This window comes from Triticum aestivum, chromosome 3B (genome assembly GCF_018294505.1).
Source record: "Triticum aestivum cultivar Chinese Spring chromosome 3B, IWGSC CS RefSeq v2.1, whole genome shotgun sequence".
In the NCBI taxonomy this organism is placed as follows: Eukaryota; Viridiplantae; Streptophyta; class Magnoliopsida; order Poales; family Poaceae; genus Triticum; species Triticum aestivum.
In genome coordinates, this window is record NC_057801.1 from 168,321,245 (window position 1) to 168,332,654 (window position 11,410).

Consider the following 11,410-nt stretch of genomic DNA (forward strand, 5'->3'; position numbering starts at 1 on the left):
GAAATATGAAAACGGAAACGGAAATTTGCAAAATGAAAATGGAAATGGAGGGATGAAAATGGAGTGGAAAGTTTCCGCTTTTCCGGAGGGAAAATGGAAACGGAGGGGAAATATGAAAACGGAAACGGAAATTTGCAAAATGAAAATGGAAATGGAATTTTTTATGCGGAAACGGAAACAAAAACGGAATGGTGTTTTCTGGTGGAACACACGTGGAAACGGAACTTTCCGTTTCTGTTAATATGGAATTTTTGTTTCTGCTATAGGCCCATGGCTGCTTTGTAGCTCAACTACCAAACAATACACAATGACACAGCGAGTAAAATGAGCAGAATGTATTATTTGAGTACCAAGTTTTACTACCACACACATACTCAACTAGACCCTATACGGAATTGTCATGTACTACTACAACACTACCCTATTGTGCTAACACAACCATATTATTTTCTAGCCATGTTAACAATTCCATCAATTTGTTTGTTTTTTGTCTGTGTTTCTCTATGATTCAAGGGGGTTTTAAGTTCCGGTCAACAAACAGATTTGTTTCCGTGTCCGCTCTGTATTCGCTCCGTGTTTGTTTCCGGTAGTATCAGTTTCCGTATTTGTTTTCGGGGTTTCTGTATTCGTTTCTGCTTCTGCAAAAAAAATATGAAAACAAATATGATAGCACCCAGTTCCGTTCGTTTTCGTGCCGTTTTCATCCCTAGGTGGGGGTGAGGGAGGCGCTTCTAAATCTGGAAAATAGTGTCACTCCTGCACATGTTATGTTTGTGATTGGAAGATAATCCTTTATTCATCTATTGGTTTAGGTGCAAATTGGAAATTCACCAACCTATAAGCTTGGAAGGAAGCTTGGAAAGGGTGGATTTGGACAAGTATATGTTGGTCGACGTGTTTCCTCTCCCAGTCTTGGTGATAGAAACCCTGGTGCAAATGCTTTGGAGGTCATTATATCTCTTGGAAGGTTTGACGTGTTGCTAGAACTGATGCCATCTGGTACTGAAGCATTTTTTATCTGTCAGGTTGCATTAAAGTTTGAACATCGAACCAGCAAAGGTTGCAATTATGGAGCTCCATCCGAGTGGCAGGTTTACAAGTGAGTAGTTGATTTTTTGTTCTGTTTCTCTTCGATGTATTTTTTTGGCAAGTTATTAGTTGGATATATTGTTCCTTCTTTTGCTTATGTTAAACCTACCTCTTGCAGCACTCTTAGTGGAAATCATGGTGTCCCACGGGTACATTACAAAGGAAAGCAGGGCGAGTTTTACATCATGGTAACGGATCATGTGCTGTTCATTCTCCGTACATAGTGGAACATTACCTAAAACAGTTCAATTGTACTTGTGTATGTGGGCCCTCTTTGGTATGGGGTCCTACAAGTTTGTGTGTTATAACTTCCAAACATCCACTCAGCCATTGTTTGGTGGAGATTTATTTTATTCCTTTCCTTAAGTAACTATCAACAAACTTGCTTTTATGCAATTCTATTTGGTGTTTATGCAGGTTATGGATATGTTGGGACCAAGCCTGTGGGATGTTTGGAATAATAATTCCCATTCGTGAGTATCTGCTCACTGTTTATAATTATCTTTCACAGTTCATATGCAACGTTTCAATTATATCCAGTTGTGGTATCTGTTGTAGGATGTCTGTTGAAATGGTTGCCTGTATAGCTATAGAAGCCATCTCCATACTGGAAAAGATGCACTCAAAAGGGTAATTTGGTGCTCCATTCTTCAGATGGGGTCTTGCATAGTGCTTGTGAATTTCTGGCTAACAATACAGTATATGACAGGTATGTCCACGGCGATGTGAAACCTGAGAACTTTCTGCTTGGTCCGTGTGGTACCCTGGAAGAGAAGAAACTTTTTCTTGTTGATCTTGGACTGGGTAATTCATAATCATATTCCACTTTTATATGACGTCTATTTGGTATAAAATATTTATGTTACTTATGTTAACCTATCATTTTGTACTAACGCAGCTACGAAATGGAAGGGTGCTGGTAACGGGCACATTGAATACGACCAGAGACCTGATGTATTTAGGTTCGGATGGAAATATATTTATGATGCACTTCATTTTGTGCACTCTTTGTAGTTGACATAATCTTTTCCTTGTCTGCTCTTGTGAACAGGGGAACTGTTCGTTATGCTAGTGTGCATGCTCACTTGGGAAGAACTGGAAGTAGGAGAGATGACCTTGAATCCCTCGCATACACACTTATTTTTCTTCTCCGTGGCCGCCTACCTTGGCAAGGATACCAGGTTAATTTATTTTGGTGTTGGAGCTTCTTTTCTTCTTACTCCTGTTTCTATTTCTAAGTTTTCGTTTGTTCTTATTCAGGGAGACAACAAAGGTTTCCTTGTCAGCAAGAAAAAGATGTCCACCTCCCCAGAATCTCTGTGTGGCATTTGTCCACAGTCTTTTCGACACTTTGTTGAGTATGTTGTGAACTTGAAGTTTGACGAAGAACCCAATTATGCCAAGTGCATCTCTCTTTTTGATGGCATTGTTGGTCCACATCCAGATACCAGGCCAATAAACACAGATGGTGCTCAGAAAGTACATTTTCTGTTAACTTCAATTCTTACTACTTACCATTTTCATTAACTTTAAGGACTTATCCATGTCACCATTGGAAACATAATTACTTACCAAGAATTTCAGTTGTTTGTTCTTGTTGATTTTGTAGATTGGATTTACTCAGTTTTGGATCTTCCATTGAACTTTTTCCTGTCTATTTTATTTTTGTAGTATAAAATTTCAAATGTTGATTATGTACATAGGACTAAAACATCATGTTGTGCCATTATAGACCACATGAAGTCATTTGTATTTTAAAAGTTGGGACAGTGGTATTCCATGTATGAATATGTTGTGTCATGCATTGAATTTGTTTTGAACTGTTAAGTTGAGCAACGTATCCTATATATTTACAGTTTCCCGGTTGCATGTTGCAAGTCACCTCCTTTTATTTACTCCCTCCGTCCCACAATATAAGACGCTTTTGCAAGCTAACATAGCTTCAAAAATGCTGCCTAATACTTTATTGGATTGCTACCAGCTAATATATCAGGTCGGTCAGAAGCGGGGCCGTCTCATAGCAGAGGAAGATGATGAGCAACCTAAGAAGAAGATTAGAATGGGAATGCCAGCAACTCAGTGGATTAGTGTCTACAGTGCCCGGCGGCCTATGAAACAGAGGTTTGCTTGGCGCTTATCTTCTTTATAGTAGTAGTAAGGTCAAAAGAGAATTTTTCACTGTGTTACTACATTTATTTTCCAGGTACCACTATAATGTTGCAGATGATAGATTAGTGCAACATATTCTGAAAGGAAATGAAGATGGCTTGTTTATAAGTTCAGTTTCCTCTTCCGCAAACCTGTGGGCTTTAATAATGGATGCTGGCACCGGTTTTACTGCTCAAGTATATGAAATTTCTCAACATTTCCTTCACAAGGTGAGCAATTAGTTCAGGCCATCCTGCTTCCAGATGTATCTTTCTCTGTTTATCGTTGAGTAAAAATACTTACCAATTGTTCATGAGATCTTGTTTGCCATTCTTGTTGTATTGTGTTTTTATAGCTATTAACTTGCTTGTACTATGTTAGGAATGGATCCTGGAGCAGTGGGAGAGAAATTACTATATCACTGCGTTAGCTGGTGCGAACAGTGGAAGTTCTTTAGTGATCATGTCAAGAGGTAATATTATTATTCAACTTGATAGCTGGACTGCCGCTTGCATGCTTGGTTCCCAGGTCACCATTCTGTGATCTGATGCTGACTACCAAGACTGATCTTTAAAATCTACTCCAACATACATATTTTGTTAAATTTCTGCTTTTGCCCGAAGTACGTTTAATAGGCCGTATAAGTGCCAATCTGGTTACATGGCAATGCATTTTAAAATGCCCTACAAGTTCAACCTTTTGGCATAACAAGCTATACACAAAGATTGCCACGGAACCATTTGGACACATACGGATATACCTTTTAGGGGTTGTTTGGATAAGTGAAACGTAGAGAATCCGTTCTATATAGAACAGAAAAACGATTTAGCAGACTAAATCATGTTTGGCTACTCTAACTAATCCATAGATATGCAAAACTGGATTCTCAGAAACCCGGAGTTTCGTGTTTGTAGAAAAACGACTATTAGTTGTTTTCTAAAAATGTGATTCACATATCTCTCTTGCTATTCCTTGTGGGCACGTTCGTCAGCTGAACAAGAGAAGTTGCAGACACTGGTGACCGACGCCAGGCAGATGAAGACAGTCGCGACGAGCTCACCTCGAGGCCGTCCTCCTCTAGCCTCTGCTTTCTCTGTGCCGTCCGCCCTGGTCGTCACCGCCGCTGAGATCAACTCCTTGAGCATTAGCGTACGTGTGTTCCGCAGCCGGCGGATCAAATCGATCCAGTTGCTTGCCTTGGTAGCTAGCTTCTACATGCGCCTGTACGCGGCCGTCCGGCGAGATCGACCAGCCAGCTCTCCTGTACACGTACCTCAATGGAATGTCACGGGAGAATGAGAAGATCACGGGAGAAGACAAATAGTCTGAATCATTATCCAAATAAGGAACTGAACAAACACACTTCCAACCAAACCTAACCTTCTATAAACTGATTACTAACAGAAAATTTAGTAAAACTAGTTTTGCTAAAAATAATGTAAAAACACTAATGTTTGCTATCCAAACAACCACTTGGTGTTTCCCCTTTCTGCCCAAACAATGCTAGGTGAGGTGAGATGTGCCAATAATGATGCATTAGGCATTCAGAAAGTGTCACAGCTATATTTAGCTTTCAGCTCGCTGTATCTTATCAAAGTGGAAACAGTTGAATGTTGGAATATTGGCTCCTGTTATTTATGGACAAGAACTGACTTTAAGTATTATCTCCAGGAACAACATATGCACAGCAATCCTACAAAGTAAGTGACGCATTTCCATTCAAATGGATAAACAAAAAGTGGAAGGAGGGCTTCTATGTCACATCCATGGCTACAGCTGGAAGTCGATGGGCAGTCGTCATGTCCCGAAATGCTGGTTTCTCAGACCAGGTACGTGCATTCTTCATTTACAAGCCTTTCAAAGTGCAATGAACTTTAGTTTCGGAATCAGTTTTATTGTGAAGTGAATCTTACAATAATTTTATTTTGAGGGGACTTCTAAAAGAATTTAAGATCTTTATGAATGTATACCTTGATTTGTCAGGATCTGAAGAAACCTTTTTCCGTTGCAGGTAGTGGAGCTAGATTTCTTATATCCAAGTGAGGGCATCCATCAACGATGGGATAATGGTTATCGCATCACTGCAACAGCTGCCACCTTGGACCAGGCTGCATTTATCTTGAGCATACCTAGGCGAAAGCCTAATGATGAAACACAGGAGACGCTAAGAACATCTGCTTTCCCGAGCCAGCATGTGAAGGTGACTTACCTTTCCTGCTTATACTGTACTCCCTCCGTTCCTAAATACAATCCCTTTTAGAGATTGCAATATGGACTACATGCAGAGCAAAATGAGTGAATCTACATATATACACCCATATGTAGTCCGTATTGAAATCTTTAAAAAGGCTTATATTTAGAAACAGATGGAGTATAAAGTCTAAATTCCAAATAAGAAATGTATTCACCAGCTGATCAATCTGCTTGCAGGAAAAATGGTCAAAAAATCTGTACTTAGCATCCATATGCTATGGAAGGGCGGCGTCTTGAAGCCCATTTACTTCAGTTGGCTCTTCGTAAGAGCTACTAATATGGATCTCCGGTTTCTATGATGAGAATGGGGGATTTTGAAGTGCTAACATTACTAATTTACTTACCCATAAACTAACAAAAGGCAAACCTGTGATAGACGACTTGGTTCTGCTTCGCGACTTTGTTGTGTGTAACTGTGAACTATCTATAGCATATAATTTTGTAAACAAAGAAATGTACTTAATTAAGTGTCATGTATATAAATTTAAGTCTGACTGTACCTTGAGATGACTGGATTGAAATGGCTCTGGAGAAATTGACTAATTTAGCTGTTCATGTTACTCTGGCCGGCTGCCGAGGAAAATTTTCTAGTGCCATACATTAATTTATTTTAGCATGGTACATTTTTATTTTGCCCAGAAAATGTTGCACCTTTCTTTCAATACCTTCACCTTACTGCCATGTGACTTCCTATAACCCTCTGCATTGGCCATTTGGTGACTTGTTAGTTCTTGTAGCTAGTTTTTATTAGATTGATGCCGTACAAACCCTAATTTTGGAACATTTTTTACAACCTTTGGACGTGCTTTTTAGGGCTTGATAGTTTTGTGCTACTTTTGCAACTGTCAGCTAAAATGTACTCTACAACTACAAGTGTTCAAAATATCTGAATAATTTAGCATGCGCACAAAACATACATGCACTATGTAACAAAAATTCATATCTGAAATAGACCTACAACTTTAGAAACATATCATTCTCGTCCGCCGCCACTTGCCCAATCCTCTTTGAATCCGGCGCCGGTGCCTCCCCGTTCCCCTTTTGAGTCCGCTGTCTCTCCAATCCCCTTTTGAGTCTGGCACCGGTGCCTCCCCTATCCCCTTCGAGTCCCTGTAGAGATCGGAGCAGTGGGCGGATCTCATAGATGGCCGGCGGCGCTTGAAATCCTGGGCGGAGCTAGAGCATACCGATGGTAATCAAATCCTTTACCTGGACGTGGACGTGAACCAAACAAACTTGAAAAAAACTCATTACACCCTCTTAAACACTGTGATCTGATTACGTTAACATTACCATTTCTGTTGCCAAAAACCTGCTTAGTGTGAGCACCATTCGGAACACCGGTAACACCGAACTAGTTTTGTGAGCACGTGAAGTCAGTGGCCGAGCTTCCGCCTCACGGGAGCCAAAGTGGGCTGCCCGTCGGCGCACCAACCTGGCCTTGCGACGGGAGCAAGGGCTGGTTCCTGCTACCGATCCCCTTCCGTTTTTCACTGTTTTGACCCATTTGCTGAAGTTTAGCACGATACGACCCGTGTTTGAATTTTTTTTCAGATCTGACCCATTTCGAGACGCCGTTAACCGTGGCGTCTTGCTTACACCGAAGACGCCGCAAACCATGACGTCTACCCCTGGCCCACCGCCCTGGTCAGCCCGTTTGGCCGTTCGACGTGGCAAAGGGGTAAACGCCATGGTCCTTGAAGTCTACCCTCGAAGATGTGTTGCCTGGGCAGCAAGTTTTAATCATTTGACCGTACCAAAACCAATCGCTAATAGCGCGATCAGGAAAATAAATAAAAGGCAGCCAGCTCTATGCCTTGTGGGCCTTCGCCTGTCACATGGCAACCATACTATTCCATGCGAATTAGCACAAGTATTGAAGTGCTGCACGCAGCCATGTAACGTGGTGCACGGCCAATTACAAATCTTGCTAGCTTTGCATGCACGTATTTCTCTCTTCTGGTAATTATTTCTCTTAGATCAATGTGTCAAACTTTAATCTATTTGCACCACTGTATTCTACACGGTGAACTCTACAAATAGAGTCCAATGTTGAATATATTTTCTCTTATGAATATTTCGCAATACGTGGGACCCGCACGTCATGTGAAGGGTCTCCTCACGTGAACCGAGTCTGGACTTTTTCTTGCATTTGGTTTTCTCACTCAAACCTCATGATCTCAGCAAAGCGAGTTCATTATTAACACATATAATTTTCATAGGGGCCCATATGTCATGGAGCACTGCCTTGTTAATATTCATATAGTATAGAAAAAAGGAAAACTATTGGTGCAACTACATGTCGGCTGCATTGGCACATGCAAAATTCATATATGAGGTTAACAAGGCAGTGCTCCATGACATATGGGCGTCTCGTAAGCATTGCATCATCATCATCATCATTATACGGGGTTAGTGAAGTTATTAACTCCAACATGTCAATTCACCGTTTTGTTGATTGGCGAATAAGCAAACCCCCTCTCCCTTTCGATGTTGTGCACCAAGACTCGCGCCAAAACCTTGGACACTTTATTTCCCTTAGTGATATACGGGACTCGCCTAAATTATTTCACTATCAAGCCTAAATATCAATCGTAGTTCACTCTTCTATTTTAATTTTTGAAAAACTTTAGTTGGGGATGATTGCATGCACGCGATCATGCCCCCGGATGGAAGATAGCCTCGGGTGGGACCCCGCGGCTCGAGCATACGGGCTCCGGTCGGGCCGATTCCGGATCCGTTGGAAAGCCCTCGGAGAGTATAGGACCGTGGACGTGGACGCCGAGACGACCCGTGCATGAAGGCCGCGTGCTACGTTGCGCCAAATAGTGAAATGCCTGCTCGTCATGCGAGGCGGCGAACGGTCCACACGGGCCTACGGAGCTTCCAAAGGGTCCACTTCTTCGCGAGAGAACTCGTAGACGCCGCCTCGACCCCTCCGTGAAGTTTGGGACGCTACCGAGGAATTTCAAAAAAAAAAACATCTTGTGGCACAGCTACCCCTCCGTGAGGTTTGGAGCACTGCCTTGTTAACCTCATATATGAATTTTGCATGTGCCAATGCAGCCGACATGTAGTTGCACGAATACTTTTCCTTTTTCTGTACTATATGAATATTAACAAGGCAGTGCTCCATGACATATGGGCCCCTATGAAAATTATATGTGTTAATGAACTCGCTTTGGTGAGATCATGAAATTTGAATGAGAAAACCAAATGCAAGAAAAAGTCCAGACTCGGTTCACGTTAGGAGACCCTTCACATGACGTGCGGGTCCCACATATTGCAAAATATTCATAAGAGAAAATATATTCAATATTGGACTCTATTTGTAGAGTTCATCGTGCAGAATACAGTGGTGCAAATAGATTAAAGTTTGACACATTGATCTAAAAGAAATAATTACCAAAAGAGAGAAATACGTGCATGCAAAACTAGCAAGATTTGTAATTGGCGTGCACCACGTTACATGGCTGCCTGCAGCACTTCAATACTTGTGCTAATTCACATGGAATAGTATGGTTGTCATGTGACAGGCGAAGGCCCACAAGGCATAGAGTGCCTCTGATTTATTTTCCTCGTCGCGCTATTAGCGATTGGTTTTGGTACGGTCAAATGACTAAATATTGTTGCCAAGGGATAGACGCCAAGGACCATGGCGTTTACCCTTTTGCCACGTCGGACGGCCAAACGGACTGACAAGGGCGGTGGGCCAGGGGTAAACACCGTGGTTCGCGGCGTCTTCGGTGCAAGCAAGACGCCACGGTTGATGGCGTCTCGAGATGGGTCAGATTCAAAAAAAACTTTTAAACACGGGTCAAATTGTGTTAAACTTTAGCAAATGAGTTAGAACAGTGAAAAAGCCCTCCGTTGGCACCCCTGCAATGAACGAGGACGAAGAAACTCTTATGGGTGTTTTTCTACTCCAGTTTGGCAAAGAAAGAACCAGGGAAGCGTCGCGCTGCGAAGGCGGGCTGACAGGTAATGAAGGCGGAACGGCGGCCGCACAAAATTATTCATACTGCATTAACGAAATTGCTTCACGGACGACTGTCCTGCACGACCTCCCGAAGATATGCCGCCTTCCCACTGCGCTCCTGCGTGTGTGTGTATAGCAGGAGCTACATACACGACAAATGTGCGGCCCGTGCATGCACGATTCGTATCGTGGCAGCACGAACAGCAAGCGTACATGCAGGAGTCAAAAAGATAGACAGTCGTCCGTGAAGCAATCTCGATTTATTTACGATGGTTTGTGCAATTTCCTATTCGACTAAGAGCAAGTACTACAATAGTATCCAGTCAGCAGGCTATAAGAACTTCCACGTCATCAAAATCATAGCTGAAAGAGAGAGAAGGAAGAGAAAAGAAGCAAGCGGGCGCTTCAGTTATCGCCGGCTACAGCGCTGGAAACAAGAAATCCAAACCACATGCAGCCTGCATGCAGCCGGGTGAGCTAGCGCTTCATTCATTCCCGCCAATCAGCATGCGTCTCCTTCCCTCCTTTCACATGCACGCTTTAAGTATTGATAGCTAGTTTACAGTCAGTCTACTATACTAGCAGGCTATTACGAGACTACAAGTGACATGGCGTACATATATAGCCGGCAGCAGGCTTTCTTATTAACCATGCTCTAAAAGGAAGTCATTGCCTGACTGCTTGAACTGACTGCTCACGACTTTCTGCAAGCCTATTCTAGCTGCTGCTACTGCTGCACAGAGTGTGAGGCGAATGGGCTACTCGGGCTGTAGCGTTGACGAAGAGTTCAAGCGACTTGCTATGTACTGGCACTGGCAGGCAGCCATTCCGAAACGCGGCCAAGCCCCGCCACGTGGCATAAGGGCCCGTTCCGCCGTCCCATCCTCGCCGCACCACCTTCCTTCCCCTCCAAGGCTTGAAGCCGTACTGTTGCTGCTCTGCTCGCGTCCCTGTTTCCGAACTCTTTCCATCATCCTTCAAAAAAGCTTCAGCAGAGAGTGGAGAGCACGCCCCGCCACCATCTCCCTTTGGCTCCTCCGCCTCGCGCGAGCGGAGGACCTAAACCCTAAACCCTAACGAGCAGCCCCAGCCCGGCTTCCCCGGCGCAAATGCGCGCTCCGCCGGCCCCGCCGCGGTGGGCTGGGAGCTGGATCGGATCGAGGCGCGGCTGCAGTAGCACGCCGACCCGCGCGCGCGATAGCAGCTCGCGGACATCGGCGAGGCGGCCGCACTGCGGGTGCTGTGGCTGACCGGGGAGTCGCGGAAGCCCGTCCGGAACTTCTCCGGCTACATCATGTGGTGGACGGCGAAGAATGCGTCGGACGCCCCTAGCGCCGAGAGCGCCGTCCACGGCTCCGGCCCCTCCTGCGGAGGTGCGCATTGTTCAGCTGCTCTCGGACTTGCTATTTTGAGTCGTTTTGGTGGGAAGAGTTTCTGTTTGATTTCCCCCCTTATTTGGGTTTCAGCTTTTTTTTTGAACTGGGCACAACCCCTTTCCATTACTTATCATAACGGAAATACAAAGTTCAGATCAATACCAACTCCAACCAACTCAAACTGCGCAACGTCCTCCTAACACACACAAGGAAACAGGAAAGGGAGCGCGAGTTCAAAGCATCACTGGGGAACCCACCACGAGCACTCGTCATCGAGCAGCCCATTGCGGGGTGAAAACCCAGTGACACCCAACTCCTAACTAAAGCCACCAATAGCAAGAGGATCGACAACGTCAACATCAAGTTTATGAAAGGCTCACAGCTGAGCAGGCATACACTCGCACAGGAGTGAAAGTAATGCGCAACAAAAAAGGCATCAGATCGGACCGGGATGCAGGCCTCGGCACCAGCGAAGATAGCTTCAGTCCATCGTCGCCTTGACTGGAGCTGCACAAATCCTCATCATCGTAGAGGCATTCACCTTGAGCATCTTGGCACCACGCTC

The 11,410-nt window shown here is 44.0% G+C and overlaps 1 protein-coding gene across 1 annotated transcript in view; it reads left to right on the top strand.

Moving 5' to 3' along the window:
* The window catches only part of LOC123069191 (casein kinase 1-like protein HD16), an 8,414-nt gene extending 2,381 nt beyond the window's left edge, over nt 1-6,033 (top strand). Inside the window, exons 2-16 of the mRNA XM_044491976.1 lie at nt 813-947; nt 1,026-1,099; nt 1,208-1,277; nt 1,507-1,562; nt 1,648-1,719; nt 1,799-1,893; nt 1,988-2,051; nt 2,141-2,270; nt 2,350-2,568; nt 3,071-3,210; nt 3,293-3,467; nt 3,619-3,709; nt 4,909-5,066; nt 5,249-5,437; nt 5,668-6,033. Of these exons, the coding sequence (XP_044347911.1) occupies nt 813-947; nt 1,026-1,099; nt 1,208-1,277; nt 1,507-1,562; nt 1,648-1,719; nt 1,799-1,893; nt 1,988-2,051; nt 2,141-2,270; nt 2,350-2,568; nt 3,071-3,210; nt 3,293-3,467; nt 3,619-3,709; nt 4,909-5,066; nt 5,249-5,437; nt 5,668-5,727 (1,728 nt within the window). The 3' untranslated portion in view covers nt 5,728-6,033. The remainder of the gene's footprint in view (nt 1-812; nt 948-1,025; nt 1,100-1,207; nt 1,278-1,506; nt 1,563-1,647; nt 1,720-1,798; nt 1,894-1,987; nt 2,052-2,140; nt 2,271-2,349; nt 2,569-3,070; nt 3,211-3,292; nt 3,468-3,618; nt 3,710-4,908; nt 5,067-5,248; nt 5,438-5,667) is intronic.
* Nucleotides 6,034-11,410: the final 5,377 nt, after the last annotated feature.